A 19,081-nucleotide genomic window follows, 5' to 3' on the forward strand; every position below is an offset into this window, starting at 1 on the left:
TTTGCCGATTTCCAGAGTCTACACGGACGTTATCTCGGACCCCTGCACGGGGTCCGTGTCTTACACCTCTCAGAATCCCTCAACCCGAGTGTCCACGTACCTGTACACGGACCCCTACACAGGGTCCGTGCACTCTAATTTCAGGCAATACTCAGAATAAAATCGCGCAGACCCTATCCCCAAATCCCTAAAGCCCCAAATCGATTTCCCACCATATCTCACACCGCCACTCGCCGCCTCCCGACACTTACTCTCGTTGCCGCCTCCCGACACTTACTCCCGTCGCCGCCTCTCTCACCGCCACTCGCCGCCGGCCACCTATCAACACCTTCCCATCACCTCCTACTTTCCAGTAAGCTTTGTTTTCCCTTAACTCCAATCTTCGCCTACCCACGTTGAGATCTTGTGCCATCTATTTGATTATTACTTGATCTTCCTCGTCGATTCTTAAAGTGCCGGATTTGCTTGTTTGAGGCCTGTTATATCATCATGTTGGTTTAATTTTGGGATTGAATTGTTCTTGGAGGCTATTGCCCGTATATTGGGGGTGTTGTTTCCTTATCCTTGTGTTGGTGTTGGCCTGTGTATTGTTTTAGTTGTTTGGGATCATTTGGATTGTGTTTCTGAGTCGGGATTGTTGTGCTTCTTTGATTACATAGTTGAATCCAGCCGTATACATCGCCATGCCTCCTCGTCGACATACTGGTAAGCGTGCTCGAAGCGGTGCTTCTTCATCCTCCGGATCAGCCAGGTTGTCCTTTGACACTTTTAAGTTCACGAGTCACGACAATTTTGAGTGGTACTCAGCGCTGCACGGGAACTCAGTGATTGTTGAGCGATCTATACACCCACGCATTGACAACGAAGTGCCACTCCGGGCCGAATTTGATAAATTTGGATGGGGCCCCTCTTCTAGACATTGCCGGACCGTATTACCCTAACTTGATCTGGCAATTCTATGCAAATGTGGAGGAGAAAGAGATCACCGGATTGCCCCACTTACGTTCTTATGTCAAAGGCGTACCGATTGAGGTGACCAGCACATACTTAGCTGTGATTTTAAGTGTGCCAAATGAAGGGCCGCCGGTATCCTTCAATTAGTTAGACATCTTCTTTTCGGACATCACATTTCGGATCCCGGAGGCTCGGCGCCAGCTCCAGTACCATACATCCCCTACCGGCTCCCGCTCCAGTGTCCTCCCGACATCCCTCCCGCTACTTGATCGCTTGATTTGTTACTTCACGGGAGCGAACATTATCCCGCGGAAGGCCCGTAATAACGAGGTCAGGATTATGGACTTATACATTATTGATAAAATGCTGAATGGACTATGGGCGATTCCTGCAATCCCAGTGGCGTCTATCATCATTTCTCACATGCGCTCCGTCGTCCATGTGGATCCCACGAAGAATAAGACACCATACGCCCCTTTCCCGATCATCATTTCTCGATAGCGGCTCATGGTGTAGATTTCACGGGTGAGGCCTCTTTCCTCCCGACATCCACTCAGATGATGTCACCCCAGGCCATGCAGGGGATGTATTTCATTTTCAGACAGGGAGCCTGGTACCGAAATCAAGGGAGCAGACATATCAGTCCTCATCCCCGTGATCCCCCAGTACCTCCCCCTACACTCGATGACCGGGCCTGGGAAGATCGTGTGGAGGAAGAAGCGGCTATGGATGTCCGAGCTGGCCCTCACACTGGTATACCTCCTAGACAGCGCACCTCGCGAGTCAGACGTCAATTTTACTCATCCTTACTGGATTGCATGGACGACATCCGCAACCGCTTGGCTCGAATCGAGCAACAGTCCCCCGACGCCTATGCCCCACCCTAGGACAGAGCTGCACTCGATGACTTCGTGAACTTAGAACTGGGATCAGAGGACAAGCAGTAGATTTATTTTGTTAGGATGTGTGGAGAACTTTATTCATTTTTCTGGATTTCACCATTTCATTATGTTGGCATTGATGTTTTCAGACATGCTCTTTATGTTTCTTATCATTTGGACTTTATTGGAGTGCTTGCGTATTTTGTCTATACCATTTTACGGGTTTTGGTGTATTCGATGTCATTCTTTCAGGATCTGTTCATTTCTACCTCTTTCCACCACGTACTCGACATTTAACCAGGGAAGTGTGTTTGTTTTCAAATTCTTGCTAATTCATATTATATCGTTTTACACTGAGGGCAGTGTCAGTTTCAAAGTGTGGGGGTCGGTCAGTTTTGTTACAGATCGTTGCACATCACTTAACAACACTTTTCACGAAAGGATGGAACTATTTTTAGATAAAGAACTCTTGTTTCACTTAATAATCGGATTAATTTGTTAGATTTTGGATCACCCGGGAAATAGTTTCATGCCTAGTATTGAATGAGAGGAGTCGTAGTTTCAAGGAGAGGGTCAGACATGAACCAGTTATGTTTCAACTTTCATTCAATGCACTTGGTCAAACTTTTACTCATTGATAGTAAATTGGTGAATTGTGAACTAAAAAAATAAAAATAAAAAATAAATAAATAAAATCGATCAACGATCCCTAGAACTCGTCTGATTAGCCCTCGAAGCGAAAATACGAACGATGTTGACTTAGGGATGATTTAGGCGATCTTTGGACCGTTTGAGCCTTTCAAGCCTAACCGATACATCATTTATTATCTCTAGTAACCTTTTTTGAGCCTGTAAAAATCGAATGGTGTGTGTCAATGACACACAATTAGCCCTCATTCGTCAGTTATTCAATGTCCCACATCAACTACCTGAATCTTAGCCTATACACTTCTCCTACCTACATGTGAGAGAAATAAACCTCCTGTGCACATTGAAATGTTTGAATTACTCTGATGGATTGAAAAAATATGTGTTAAGGAGTCGATGAATTCTTATTCATGGAAAAAAAAGAGGAAAGTGTATAGTATTGAAAACACCCGAAAAATCTGTGGGTGAAAGTTGGTGGACAATGAGAAAGAAAGGATACGATAGAGATCTGTAAATGGTGAAAATACAGTAATTGTTGACGAGTCGAAAGTTAGATGAATGTGCTGCGGGATTAATTTTTATTTCCTCTCACTTTTGATTCCCATACTTCTATTGTAACTGTGAACCGTGGCCTTACGTTATAAGCTTGAAAAGACTTATTAACCAAGTCATCGTCGTTCTACATTTAGTAGAGAGGGGTATGAAAGTCAAGCATATGGGGCGTCTCGATAACAAATGAAAATAAGTGATCATGAAACTAAGTAGCTGGAGATGAGTACGAGTCTGACCTGCACACTACACACATCTTGTTCTGTTGAACCTGACTGGGTAAATGTTTGAATCTTAAATTGCGACGAAAACGAATCTTGTGATAAGCGAAGCGTGATCTTTTGATCGGGGGTGAAAGAGTCGACAAATTGAAAAGTTTTGATTGTGGTACTTGAGTTCTGAATCTGAGATATTTCACATCTTTATTTTTATCTGATTTGTTCGAGGACAAACAAAGGTTAAGTGTGAGGGAGTTGATAAGCACGAATTATATAGCATTTTAGGGATTTTATTTTGTCGTATTCGTGCTTATCTGGCATTTTTATTCCGAGTTTTGCGCTTATTTCGTCTCATTATGGTTATTTGCAGGTTTGACCAAAAGAGGTTGAAAGCCAAAGAAATGAAAGAAAAGTCAAGCCTCGCAACGCCACATCAGAAATACCCGGAAAAATAGGAGAGAGCAAAAAAATTGGACAAAAAAGACCTATACACGGACCTCGGAGACGGGTCCGTGTCATTCAACCATGAAAGAAGGATTCAGCCGAAGAAGCACGGACCCAGACACGGACCCCGGAGACAGGTCCGTGCCATTCAATTTCCGAGACACAACTTACAGAGTCTACACGGACCCCTTGCCGGACCTGTATACGGGGTCCGTGTCCGTTAAATCCGAGAGAAGAAAAATCCAGAGCCTACACGGACCCAGAGACGGACCTCGACACGGGGTGCGTGTCCAATATTCCTAAAAGAGAGTTTTAACCGAGTCTACACGGACCCTTCTCCGGATGCAGGCACGGGGTCGGTGTCCTTGATATCAGATCGAGATTTTGGCGAAGATTTGCTCGTGATTTGGAGGAGAATAAAAAAGGGAAAACCTAGAAAGAAAAGGGGTTGTTAATTTTTCTGAAAAAAAAGGAGCCGACTTTGAGAAAAGGGGGCGCAAGCTTTGAGATTCTTGAAGACGGTGACGACTTGGGAGAAACGAGAGGAGAATACGCACAATTCTTACGCAAGAACCGCGCACCATCACTGAGATTTTCTCTTTTCTGTTATTTTATCTTCTTATTTTCAGCCATGAATTCAAACATTAAATTTGATTTTAGTTTTGAATTTATGGAGTAGTTTCTCTTGTGATCGGGACCACGATAGGGACAAACGACTGATTTTGTTTATTTATTGGAGTGTTTGATTTATAAAATTGTTTTATGTTATTGATTAATGTTTGCGTAAATTTCGTGCTTTTGATCTGGTCAATTATTTGCATGTTTGTCGTTCGATCTTGACTCGAAAGGGAATAGATTGGAATTAGCTTCAAAACATTAATCAACACACGGTTAAACCGACTAGAAATAGTATTCAGTTTCAGTGTGCGATTTTAGGCTAAAGCTGTGATTCCATCGTTGATACATGCGTTTTTGTTTAATTAAATTCAATTAGAAATAATTGGACTGTTAGATAAAAATAGAATTATAGATTCTAGAAATAGATTTAATAAAAATAGAATTATAGATTCTAGAAATAGATTTATAATTAACTTAGGGAATTGCATCGTGACTTCGAATAATCTGTATTTCAATAATTCCAGTGCATGATAATAATCATAGTTTGTTACCGTCGTGTGTTCCCGGTCATTTTATTTAAATCTGAAAATCCCCAAGTCCAAGCTTCTCTGAAATTTGATCTTAGTCGTTAAGTTAGCATAAATTAGTTTAAAATTTACTTAGTTTGAATAATAATCAAATCAATCGTTATTATTTGCTTAGATTAAATAGAATAATTCAATCTTAGTAATTAAATAATAGTATCTATGGGATCGATGCTTGGACGTTTCGTACTATAACTTGACCTAATCCGCTTGTTAGAATTTTTCCCAACCGAATAATCGGTCAATGCTCTTCTTTTCTTTTCAGATGATTGGGCGATTTCCTCTCATTATTCCCATGTTCCACGATGTTCCATTATTTTCTACTATCTTTTCATATCTTTATATAATCTGATCAATTCAAACCAGTTTGAATTTCAAATGGGATCTTATTCTTTTTTGGGGCTTTGGGCTCAATTAACTTTCGGCCTAACTAAATTTTTAGCTCCAACAATTTCATATCCTTGTAACACTGATCTTGAATATTTTTCTCACAAAATTATTGTATAAACAATGGTAGTTTTAAGCGTAAGCTGAAAAAATAAGCAATATGTGGGCGATAAATATCATTCGAGAAGTAACTTCCAAAAAATTGCAAAACATAATATTTAACTTTTATTTGTTGAAAATAAATGATTTGAATATTGAAAAGTAATAGTTGAATATTTGAATGTTGAAAATAAGAGTTGTAAAATTAGAAATTTGTGTGTGATGATGTAGGTAATGATGTTGTAACGCAAATTTCTTTATTTCGCAAAATCGCAAAAGAAATAACGATACAATTCGAATTTTTGAAATTAAATAAAATTTTGTGGATGCAATCTCTAAATGATCCCTTGATTATTCTCTTCAATGACGATCTCTTGTAGAATTTGAATTTCTTGAGTATTTGATTTTTGTAGAAGGTGATTTGATTCTTCAATAACATTAATTCAATGGGTCAAAACCTTGATATCGAATTAACCTTCAAAATTTGAGAAGAACGTGATGAACGCAGTGAATCGTGCTTTGAATTTGTTTATCTTCAATTTGATGAAGAACAAGATTTTTTTGAATTTGGATGAATTTGAGGAAGAACACGACGAACGCCTTGAATCACGCCTTGAACTTCGTTGATCTTCTTGAGTTTGAAGAGCTTGAGTTGAGAGGATTTATGCCTTGAATTCTTCTCTACTTCTTTTCCTTCTGTGTTGTGTTTTCCTTGCCCCTCCGCTCCTCTATTTATAGCCGAAGGATGCAAATTCTTTCCATTTTCATTTGATGAGGTGTCGTGATTTGATTGGCCCCTCATGATTGATTTGATGATTTATTTCCATTAACCATAGTATTTGATTTCAAATACTAAAAATATTAGTATTCTTTTCCATCTTATGCAAGATTGGATTTTAAAACTAAAATGTTAGTATTTTTTTCTCTTTTTAGCACAAGATTGCAATCTTGATTTAAAATCTTGATTTGCTCACACAAAATATATTAAATATCAATTAACTATTTATTTTTTTGTAGGAATCTAATATCCCAATAAATAGAATTTTTTTGATATTTAATATTATTTTGTACTTACCATAATTTCATAGACAACAAATTTAATTGTCTTCAAATCACCCCTTCGGGACTTATTCACGAATTGATTTTTTTTTTTTTGAGTGAACAAGTCACGATAATTTCTTTGTTGGAGTTGGATTTTTTTTTTTTTTTTTTGGCATAAATTTGGACCTTTGAGATAAATCCAACCACTTTTTCTTGCTGGACTTTATTTCCATATTTCTCTTTGCCATCCCCCCCCTTTTTTTTTTTTTTCTCTCGATTTCCTTCCTCCTTTCTTTTTTTGACTTGTGCTATTTTCTTCTCCCTTTCTTCTTTTTCTATTAGGAAACAAATTGCATCCTTCTTCATACAAATTCTTATTCCCAAATTTGCAACTTTTCCCATAATATTAGTCACATAGATTTTTTTTTCCTTACTCAAACATGTGACCGATGGGAAATTTTATTTTATTTTTTCTTTATTTGCAACACCATCTTCAACTATAAAATATAGAAGCACCAATACATAAATCTCCCTCTCTCGATCAAAGCACAGGTACGTATACTTTCTCACCCCCTTTTTTTTGTTTTATGCCTTCGATTTTGTTTTTCTTGCCACTGCCGTTTCCTTTCACGAATAGCATGGATATTTCCTCTAGTTTTCAAGCCATGAGTTTTAATCAAAGTGCAGTGTTAAAATATTAAATAAGATGTGAATTGGTTTCACTCCACACTTGACACGTACACCATGGTGGTGGAAGCTTACTTGGTCTCATGAATATTTTTGTTTTTGTTTGCCACATGCTTTTGTTTTTATGCCTTTTGACACGTACACCATGAATATTTTTTGAATGGCACGTTGATTATTATTTTTTATTTGCATGTCGTCTTCATTCCGAAAAGTTGCCTTGCGTTAACCTTTAGTCGTAGCTTGACTAACGTAGCTTTATTTACGTAAATATCCAGAAGATTTGGAAAAGTTGGAGAAATCTTTAGTCGTGCTTTCGTAGTTGCTGTATAGGCACTTATTTCTTTCACATCTCAAATCAAAGGTTGGTGAAGATTGTAATTAACAACTCTTTACTCGGATTCTTCTTCTTTTTTTTTTGTTGAAAAAAAAATGTTGCATGCCGTAAGAAATACGTCGCATGAATTAGCATTCTTCTTAGCTTCTTGTTTCCGAACATATTTCCTTGACAGTATTTGAATTTTATTTTTTTTTTATGCTTTTTCTTCTTGTATTATGCAGCACAATGGTCTTCTTCAAAGATATATCATCTTCTTCCGGCATTCAACGCTTGGTGATACTAGACGACGAGAGTCAATCCGAAGAAAAGGGCACTATTTTGGCCATTGATGAGCCCGTAGCTGGTCGTTATGCAAAGCCATGGCCACGGTTGACAAACCCATTTTACACCGATGAGTGGTCGATCGAGACTCCCTTCAACAAAACTTCTAAAGTTTGGACTTTACGAGCAACTCACCATCAACAACCAAAAGAGCATATTCATTTATCGTCATTGGGCCGTCGGATCATTGAAGGCAAGGCGACGTGGGATGATACACTTCGATTCACTGGCGAGTTTCATTATATTAAAGGCTATTGGGAGTGGACCGAAGACATTCTTAGTCGGTGTGATCAGAAGCTTCGAGCGGCGCAAATATATGATCCAGTGTATGCTTCATTGTTCACGTATGATCGAAACACAAATATCATGAAGGCGTTTTGCGAGGCATGGTGTCCAGCAAACAATACCCTGTTGACTTCACTTGGGGAGCTTTCTATATCTTTGTGGGATTTACATTCTTTATCGGGTCTCCCTATCACCGGGCATTTATATGACGAAGTTGTTCCTAGTGCCAAGGAGCTTACCGGTGTTGATGAAGCGGGCAGTAGATTTTTTCCTCGTTCTTGCAACTACTTGTTTCATGCTTACCACCTACTTCGCGGGAGTTCGGAAGGCGAACCACATCCCCATGTGACCATCGACCAATGGGTTAGATTTTGGTTCAAAAAATCTTTAAGGTATCATTCTCCACCTCCACGGAAAGATAAAAAGACAGTGCGCCCTAAGTCTACGCATAACCCCCTTGGTGACCTCAATGTGCATGAAAGCTGGTCCATCGCAGAGAAGGCTATATTTTCGAAGCTTGGTATCAAAGATAACTCAATAGATGAGACATACTTGGCAGCATATTTATCTTGTTGGTTATGTGTATTCATCCTTCCCTTTGATGATGCTAACACAATCTGTCCGAGTACCTTTAAAATAGCAAGCATTATGGCCAATGGTCGTAAAGTGGGCCTCGCTGTTCCGACATTGACGAGCATCTACAGAGGTCTCAATAAAATTGTTGGTTCTTCAAAGCCATCCCAGGTTTCTTCGACTTTTCCCGTCCACTTTATCTATGGCTGGCTTGCACGTTACTTTAAGACACATTTTCAAGTTTGGCAAGGAGTGCGCAGCCCCAAAATGGCGAGCTTTTCCGGAGAAGGGGTGCAAAATACTATGATCCGAGTGAAGCTCGCAAGAAAATTCACAAAGGAGATTTTGTTTCTTGGACATGCACCATGATCACTAGAAACAAAGACTTTTTGTATCTCGATAATGGAAACGCGGAGGAATTCGAGCAAAATTATTTTATTGCCATCCGTTCCAGTTATCTGTCTTTGCGTCAAGGAGGTCATTTTATCATTGAGCCTTATAGTCCTCACCGCTTCAGTCGTCAGTTCGGATTCTACCAAACCATACCCGGGGTTCTTACTCGAGATATTCGCAGAGCTTCTTTGGAGGATGGACTTCTTTATTAGCGTTTGTGTGTTTTATCCAACTCCATGTCTAAGGTGCGCTTTCCTTCTATACCCCCAAATGCGAAGAAGTTTTGCTCTGATGAGTACAAGAAATGGTGGGCTGCAGTCCATGGAAATTACTTGGAAGAAAATATCATGTCTCTCACTGTCTCATATGAAAACTCGCAAGAAGGCAAAGTGTGTGATAATGGAGATGACTTTCTTGGGGAGGATCCTCTACATATGCCCTCAAATACTTTCCTTAAAGAACACAATGTTCGTGCCATTGAGCTTCCTACATCTAACAAGAGAAAGAATCTTGAAGACAGTGAGAGTAGCAATGCAGACTGCCATTGGAAAAGAACCAAAAAGGACTCTGACCCCTCAAATCAAAAAATCATTGATATCGACTGTGCAACTAGGGACGAGCAGCACACGGGAAGCTTTGTGGGAGAGGTGCGATCCATTCCTTATCTTATTTTAGCATAATAATCTTCATAAAAATATTTTCTAACTCTGCATTTTTTCTTTTAGTTGGAGCACAAATTGTTGAACGATGATATTCGAGGTTCGCAAGATAGTCAAAAATCACTTGCAATCCTTTCAGCTGGTGACACAATATCCAGGAAGAGTTCTATTTCAACAATGCCCAGCGTCGTTCCTAAACCTGTTGCACTTGCTGTGTTCGACGGAGGAAAATTTTTATTTGATCATCAAAAGGACTTCCTTCAGAGATTGTGGATGGACCTTCGTGAGAAGATAACAAACACATTGGTTGATTGCATTTCTTCTCTCAAAGACGATGTGTTCTTGGTGCTTGGTACAATGAAGAGCCTCAACGGTTTTGATTTTTCTGGTTTGGAAGAGTTGTCGGGATCTCTTTTTGACAAAGCTGCTGCTTTTGGTGAAGCTTGTTCGAGATCTTCCGAAGAGACTGCTAAGGAGGCTCTTGCACAACAATTAAGTGAAGCAAAAGATCGTCTTGATAAAGCCAAGACAAAAGAGATCAAAGAAGCAAGCCAAGTCAAATCCACTCAGGAGGATTTGGAGAGCACTGTTAAGGAACTTGGTGATTTAAAGAAGCGAAAGAAACTCTTATCTTCTTCCTTGAAGAGACAACAGCGATTGTTTTTCGGTGCTCAAGCAGAGGTTCATACAATTGAAGCATAGATCATCGGGATTGGAGATATCTCCCCATTGGATGACGAAGCTATTGAGAATCTGAACGCGTCGAAGACCCGTCTCGAAGCTGCCAAAGAAGATTTGAAGAAGTTCAACCTTTTTGTTTAGTATTTGATTATGATATTTTATTCCCTTGCTGCTTTATGTGATGAACATTATTCTTAAAACACTTAGAAATTTATTTGTTGCCGATTTTTTTTTACCGTGCTTACTTTTCAATGAATATATTAAATAAATTTTTTATTGCATGTGAAAAGAAAACAACAAATTAATGAGACTGCACTTAGAAAATATCTAAGTTGCCTACGTACCCAACAGAGGGATCAAGTCATAACGTAGTTCAAAAATTTGATAATTTATTTTGGGAGGTGTCGTGCACAGTTTATACTCATGCGGGCCAGGAGTTTTTTTTTTCTTTTTGAATTTTTTTTTTCTGAATTTTTTTTTTAATTTTTTTTTCGATTTTTTTTTTAAGCATAGTAACGCTTCAAGAATTTCCCGTTTATGGGGCCGATTCTTAAACCATCTTCAGCCACTAGTTTGTATGCACCATTGGTATATACTTCTTTGACAACATATGGACCATCCCATTTAGATGTGAATTTGTTCCCAGTTCGATGGGTAATGATGATAGGTCTTCTTACTGCGAGCACCAAATCACCAACTTGGAATGAGCGTGATCGTACTTTCTTGTTAAATGCCCGAGAGAGACGGGCTTGATAACACTCAAGTCTTTGTTGCGCTTCAAGTCTCTTCTCATCGAGAGCTTCCAATTCCTCAAGGCGCAGACGTGCATTCTCTTCTTCTGTCAAACCTTCTTGCACGGCCATTCTTAGTGACGGAATTTGTTGTTCAAGGGGGACGACAGCTTCCACACCATACACTAATGCATAAGGCGTCGCTTGAGTAGGCGTTCTATAAGTAGTCCTGTATGCCCATAAAGCCTCTCCAATTCTCTCATGCCAGTCCCTTTTTGATTTAGAAGTTATCTTTTTCAACAGATTGCATAATGTCTTGTTGAAAGCTTCAGCTAAGCCATTAGCAGCAGCATAATACATGGAAGACTTTCTTTGTTTAAAACCGAACTTCTCACAAAGTTTGTCAATTAAACTATTGCAAAAGGGCTTTCCATTATCTGTGATCATATATCGAGGAATCCCGTAGCGGTAGATAATGTGGGTGCGGATAAAATTGGCTACGTTTTCTTTCTTCACTTCTTTCAGAGGCACTGCTTCAGCCCATTTGGAAAAGTAGTCTGTTGCTGCTAAGATATACGAATGTCCTCCAGATGACTTAGTCATGGACCCTACTACGTCTAAGCCCCATGCATCAAACGGCCAAGAGGATACTGTAGGATGTAGTGGCTCAGGTGGTTGGTGAATGAAATTTGCATGGTATTGACAGGCTTGACATCTTTGTGCATAATCCATGCAGTCTCTTACCATTGTTGGCCAGTAATAACCCATTCTTTTGAGCCGAAAATGCAACTTTGGGCCTGACTGATGAGCACCGCAAATTCCGGAATGGACTTCCTCGACGGCTTGGGTGGCTTCTTTATCTCCTAAACAACGTAAGAAGACTCCATCAAACGAACGTCTATACAAAGTACCATTGAAGTAGATAAAACGAGCTGCACGTCGTCGAATGTCTATCCTTTGGCGTGGGTCTTTTGGTAGTTTTTCGTACTTCAGGTAATCAACAAATGTCTGACGCCAATCTTCCTTCTCAATCTCGAGCACTTCGACAATATAGCTATCATCTTCCATTTCTTCATCGCTTTCATCGTAAAATAATGGTGGTATGACCCAACTCTTGCAAATTGGTACACGAGCCTCATCATTTGGCATGGCAAGTGTGGAAGCAAGTTTGGCAAGTACATCGGCTTGCTTATTATTATTTCTCGGAACATGCTCGATTTCTACATCACCAAGCCATCTCATAAGCTTCTTAGCATAATTGCAATATGTGAGTAATTCGGGCTTCTTGACTTCATATAATCCAAGTAATTGATTGACCACTAGCTGGGAATCTCCATACACTTGAAGACGTAGTTGTTTCATGTTGACCGCCATTTCAAGTCCAAGGATTAGAGCTTGATATTCAGCAACATTATTTGAGCAGTTTTGAGTCAAAGCAAATGAGTACGGCAACACCTGTAAGGCTCGAGAATTATCAGTGGTTATTGATGTTAGATTTGAAGATATGAGAATGCATGACCTCAAAATGAGAATTTTTAAAGGCAGATCGAAGCCACACCGCACCCGCGGTGCTAGGAAACACCGCACCCGCGGTGTATGGATAGTATGTTGGCAGATTTTATTCGTAACATCACCGCACCCGCGGCCTTGCAGGGACCGCATCCGCGGTCAATGAATTTCAGAAAATGAAAGGGCTGCCAAGAGCATAGCGTACCCGCGGTGCTGAGATACCGCACCCGCGGTTGTGCGTGTCAAGAGAAAAATAATAACACTTGTCTTTGGCCATGCATATTGATGTGTTGTCTTCCTCTCCCCTTTCATTCAGACACAAGAACCGAACTCCTCCTCCAAAGAATCCTTAAGCTTCAAGGTAGATGAGAGCATTGGTTTTGAAAGATTTGTGCATCCGATTTTGAATCCGAGTAGAGATTATTGATCCTTGCATCATTGGCTACAAAAGGAAGTAAGTTTTGTTATGTTTCAGCATGTTTCGAAATATACATGTTGGGGAAATGTTGATATGATTATGATTATGTGTTCTTATGCTCATGGTGAGGATAGAATTGCTACCGGATCGATTTTCAGATACCGTATGACGTTGTTTCTATTTTCCAGCATATTTATTGAGTTGAGATGGAATAATTTCAGTATGATATTGTGTTTTGATGAGATTATGAATTGTTGATATTGAGCTTAGTGTTGTTGAGTTATCGGTATGGAAGACGTACGTCGTTATGCCGTCGATTTTATACCGAGACTGATTATTGAATTGCACAAGATTGTTTGAGTTGTGTTTTGATATATATAGCACATTGATTATGCCATTTCAGATTTGTATTGGCTATTGTGAACGCAATAATCCGACTACGACACCGACTATTCGACAAGAAAGGTATAATTCATGTGGTCATGGGATTGCACAACTCGATCAGATTTGATACGAGTTTCCCTAAATCATATACTAGATTGTTATTACATTTGATTATGTAATGTCTTGTTTATTGATTTACATTCAAGCCTTTGAGATAGGAATCATTGACAAACTTGTCAAACTAGACGTTCGGTGTATCGACGCGTAGGAGCAGATCATCTCTACGTGTAGCCACTCGATACAGATTTGACCAAAGTCTAGGAATAAGACGTACGTTACCCCGATTGGGAGGGTAGGTGACAGATTAGTGACGTCTTATTCACATCGGGATCCCTAGATTAGAAATGAATCGAGTCAAGAACTAAATGTTGAATACAGATTTGTATTCCTTTACATGTTTAGATTTTAATTCATGTTACTTGATATATATGCTATGCTTTTGTACATGATTATTACATTGCATGCATACATGTTTTATACTGGGATTTGTTCTCACCGGAGTTATCCGGCTGTTGTCGTGTCTGTATGTGTGCATGGCAACAGGTGGGGCAGGATCTGGGTCTCGAGCTAGATGAGAGATTGATGATAGCGTGGAGATCTCGAGCGTGGAATATTTCTAGTGTTTTCCTACTAGACTTGTACTACTTATGTGTGTAGTTGGTATTTGAATATTAGTGTATGTTTGTACTAAACAGATTTGTATGTACACTATGTTGTTAATTATTGTAGAGACAGATTATGCTTTAATTATACATTAGAATTAATGTTGGAAGCAAAATTTTGACCCACATTTTCGAGCAAAGATCCAATAAATCGCAAAAGAATTGAGTTAGAGCCCGGGTCCCCACAACACCTCCCCTTCAGATGTGACAAATACAATTCCAGCACCGGCCCCTTCTTTATGCGCAGCTCCGTCAAAGTACATCTTCCAAGGAGGAGCAACTTCTATCACAAGAACGTCTTCGTCCGGAAAGTCATTAGATAACTCCCAATCGGCAGGGATTGGGTGATCTGCTAGGAAGTCAGCTAAGGCTTGCCCATTCACAGCCTTCTGAGGAATGTATATAATTTCGAATTGCTGTAGTTGAAGATACCACCTTGCGAGCCTGTCAGAAAGAACTGGTCTTGACATAACGTATTTTAACGGGTTTGCTTTTGAAACAAGACGAACAATGTGGGCTTGAAAGTAGTGTTTTAGCTTTTGAATGACGAATATAAGGGCTAAGCATAACTTCTCTATCGGCGAGTAGTTCAATTCATTTGACGTCATCATTCTACTCAAATAATATAATGCACCTTCCTTCCCGTCGTCATTATCTTGGGCCAATAAGGCTCCAACAGAACATTCCTGAGCAGTGATATAGAGAGTTAATGGACGTCCAGGAATTGGAGCGGCCAGCACGGGAGGCTTCATCAAGTAAGACTTGATGTTTTCAAAAGCATTTTTGCAAGATTCGTCCCACTCGAATGGAACTCCCTTTCTCATGAGGTGGCTAAATGGTTGACATCGACCGGCCAGATTTGATATGAACCTCCGGATATACGCTAATTTCCCTTGCAAGCTTTTTAGCTCGTGGATGTTTCGAGGTTCAGGCATTTTTAAGATCGCATCAATTTTGGCTTGCTCAATTTCGATCCCTCGATGTCGAACAATAAATCCTAGGAATTTTCCAGATGTGACACCGAATGCACATTTTAGTGGGTTCATCTTAAGTTGGTACTTTCTCAGACGCTCAAAAATTTCCTTTAAGTTTTCAAGATGTCTCTTCTTCTTTTTTGACTTGACAACCACATCATCAACATAAAATTCAACACTTTTGTGGAGCATGTCATCAAAAATCCTTTGCATTGCTCTTTGATAAGTAGCACCGGCATTCTTTAATCCAATATATACCTTTCGGAGTACGAAATGCAGTTAGCTCTTCATCTTCCGGCGCCATGCGAATTTGATTGTATCCAGATGATCTGTCCATGAAAGACAGTGCTTCGTGACCTATGGTAGTGTCAATCATGAGTTCGGTTATGGGCAATGGGAAGTCATCTTTAGGGCACGCTTCATTGAGATCTCTAAAGTCAACACAAATTCGGAGTTGCCCGTTCTTTTTCCTTACAGGGACTATGCTAGATATCCATGTGGGATATTTGACTTCACGGATGAATCCGACTTCAATGAGCTTGTTGACCTCATTTTCAATAAGTGGAATTAACTCAGGACGAAACCTTCGTTGTGCCTGTTTGATAGGTCGAGTTCCTCTTTTGACAGCCAAATGATGGACCGCCACCTTCGGATCCAATCCGGACATTTCTTTATAAGACCATGCAAATATGTCCTTATATTCGTGCAGCAGCTCGACATATGCTTCTTCTTCATCAATGGACAACAAGGCGCTGAGGTAGATTGGTCGAGGGTTATCCGGACTACCCAAGTTAATTTCTTTTAGCTCGTCTGTTGTGGCTTTAACTCCACTTTCGAGTTCAGGAGAGGCGGTTTCAGCATCTTCCTCCAACGGAGCCTCTTCTTCCTTTGAGGTGATGTGGCATGTTGTTGCCAAGTCTTCGTATAAGTGCTCGATATTCATAAGGTTTTCACATTTCTTCATCACATTTTCCACATCGTTGATTTGTGCGATATCGGGCATTATTCTGAGGGTATGTTTGAGTGGTTGAACTTCGATCTTTTGGAAGATGTCATGGGGAATGTGGCAATTCACGTTAGTACATGAAGATACATTCTCTATATCATCTTCGTTTTCTTGGACTCGTGTGTAAACCACGGTCTTTATCTTAGCCTTCAGAAATTTATCGCATGATATGATCAAGGTGGTGCGTCGCTTCATACGGGATGGAATCAGACTCCGCAATCTTCCTGGCTCTTGTTGTTTATTTGCTTCCCTCAGATGATTAGATGTGTTTAACTCTTTACGATTGTTGTTCCTACCTTTCCACTTTTTACATCGGCCTAGCCTATCGAAGACAGACACTCGTTGTTTTTCGTAACAGGCATTATTCGTTGAAGAGAATCCTTCTTCGGCAGTATAGTTGATACTGACTCTTTTGATGGCGATGCGGACAGGGCTTGGTGGGACGAACCCAAGGCTTGCTCGAGTTTTTTGAACGAGATATCCATTTTCTTTCGGCATCTTCGGAGTAGTAGTCATTCCATGCCCCTGTTTGTCAGAAACTACCGAGGGAAGTTTACCTAATGCAAGATTCTCCCTTGGATCATAGCCAGCCTTAACGAAAAGTTTGTAAGCTTTTGGATCAAAACCCTTAATGCTTTGTAGGTCTGAGCAGTCCCCATGTTCTACTTCGATACCTTGAGTTGGGCGAACGAATCCGTCAAGCTTTGTAAGGGGGAGTATTAAGGGATCCGTCTTTTGGAGGGGTAACTCGCCTCTCGACTGGCCTTTAGGGACCGCCGAGGTTTCATCGTCCTGCTTTTTGGGTTCTTGATTTGGTACATCTTCTTCGATTCTTGTCTTTTTATGTTCAAAGTAATATTTGGCATTAGCAAAATGTGATTCAGCTTTAGTAAATGGTCTCTCATCTCCAAGAACCTTCTTCACCACTCCGTCTCGGGAGTATTTAAAACATTGATGCCATGTAGATGGAACAACCCCATTTTCATGAAGCCATGGTCTACCAAGCAACATGTTGTAAGACGTTTTGGCATCTATGACATGAAATAATGCACTTGAGGTCATATTGTCCATCACTAATTCTAGTCTTATAGCCCCAAGAGCCCTTTGCCCCCCTTGATTGAATCCTTGGATCATAAGACGGCTGTTTGCAAGTTCCTCCATGGGAATGTTCAATTCTTTCATTGTGCGCAAGGGCATAATGTTGACTGCTGACCCTCCATCAATCAATATTCTATTCACCTTTTGCTCACGACTATAGCCTGTGATGAATTGTGGCCGATTGTGAAATCCAGAACCGAATGGTAGATCTTCGTCGGTAAATGCCAAGGTTGTCACACAGTATTTTTCTGTTTCAGACTGAAAAACTTCATCGAAGGAACTTCCTTGTAAATTTGTCATGTAGCAAGACACGTCATCATGGTTATGCACTTCATCACCATTCCATTGGACTTCGACCCTATTCACGGTTGCATTATCTTCCTCAAGTGTGATTTTCCCCTGGCGAGCCAACTGCATGACTTTATCCTTGAATATAAAGCAATCATGAATAGGGTGTCCGATCAATCGGTGGTATTTGCAGTATTTTGGGTCATGCACTCGCTCAGCTTCTTCAGGACGCTTCATTTCTGGCAAGTCGATCAAGTTTGCTTTAACCAAATCATCGAATATTCCAGAAACATCAGAATCAAGAAAAGGATATTGCTTTGCTTGCATTTCTTTTAAAGTCAATCTTTTCCGTTCAATTTCTTGCGAGGTTTCTTTCTTTGGGTTGTTCTTGTCACTTGTGCTTCCTTTTACCTTGATCGGGGTTGCATTGATTGGCATAGATTCTTTGATCGGGGTCCTAGCGAAAGACTTGGTTCCTTCCTTAGAACGTTCTTTTTCTTTAGTTTTATGATGTTCTTGAGTCGGAGGCCCATCTGTCCCACTTGCAGCCATGCTTAGCTCCATATCATTGGCTCTTGTAGCCAATTCTTCAAATGTCTTTGGCTGGATTCCTTGAAGAATATATCGAAGTCCCCAGTGCATGCCTTGAATACACATTTCAATGGCAGAGGATTCAGATAATCGGTCTTTGCAGTTAAGGCTCAAGTTTCTCCAACGATTGATATAGTCAATGACAGGTTCTTCTTTCCATTGTCGTGAGTTCGTTAGCTCAACCATACTGACCACTCGTCGGGTGCTGTAGAAACGATTGAGAAATTCTTGTTCTAATTGGTTCCAACTATCGATCGAGTATGGCTCCAAGTCAGTGTATCAATCAAATGCGTTTCCCTTTAGTGAACGAACAAATTGCTTTACCAGATGGTCTCCATACGTGCCAGCGTTATTACAGGTTTCAATAAAGTGAGCTACATGTTGCTTCGGGTTCCCTTTACCGTCAAATTGCTGAAATTTTGGAGGTTGATAGCCCATCGGCATTCTTAGATTATCAATCCTTTGCGAATATGCCTTGGCATAAGCTAGAGAAGACTTTGAGCATCCATCAATTTTGTCCTTGATAGTCCCCATAATGAACTCTTTTAGCTGGTCAATGGGGATTGTTCCATCGGATGAGACATGAAATTTATTTGTTGGAACCTTTTCTCTTTCTTCTGATGACGATTCAATGTCATCGTTAGTTTCATGATGTTTTCCTTTCATGTGGCTTGCGTCGGCATTATCTATCTTGTCCATCAATTTTGTAATTTGAGAGTCTTGTTCTTGAACATGTCTGACGAGTCCTTCTATGGCTTTCGTCAGATTCGCTACTTGATCTTCCAAGGTTGTGGCGCTCGTCACCATTGCGGGTGCCATATTTGAGGTGTACAAGTAGCTTGATGATGATCGAGGAATGGATGATGAATATTCACCTTCATCCATTTGAGTGGTTTCATTGAAGTGAGCTACTCCAGATGATACTTGCATCCTTTTGGACATATTCCGTGTGACGACTCCGAGGCTTCCTACTGATTTTGTATAAGAAACACTCGTGTTTG

At 40.2% G+C, this 19,081-nt stretch overlaps 1 protein-coding gene across 1 annotated transcript; it reads left to right on the forward strand.

Moving 5' to 3' along the window:
- The first annotated feature begins 9,072 nt into the window (after positions 1-9,072).
- On the forward strand, positions 9,073-10,577 carry LOC140840431 (uncharacterized). The gene is made up of 2 exons (XM_073207629.1): positions 9,073-9,666; positions 9,745-10,577. The coding sequence occupies exons 1-2, from the start codon at positions 9,256-9,258 to the stop codon at positions 10,378-10,380; spliced, it is 1,047 nt and encodes a 348-aa protein (XP_073063730.1). The 5' UTR covers positions 9,073-9,255; the 3' UTR covers positions 10,381-10,577.
- Positions 10,578-19,081: the final 8,504 nt, after the last annotated feature.

This window comes from Primulina eburnea, chromosome 9, assembly GCF_022965805.1.
Source record: "Primulina eburnea isolate SZY01 chromosome 9, ASM2296580v1, whole genome shotgun sequence".
NCBI lineage: Eukaryota > Viridiplantae > Streptophyta > Magnoliopsida > Lamiales > Gesneriaceae > Primulina > Primulina eburnea.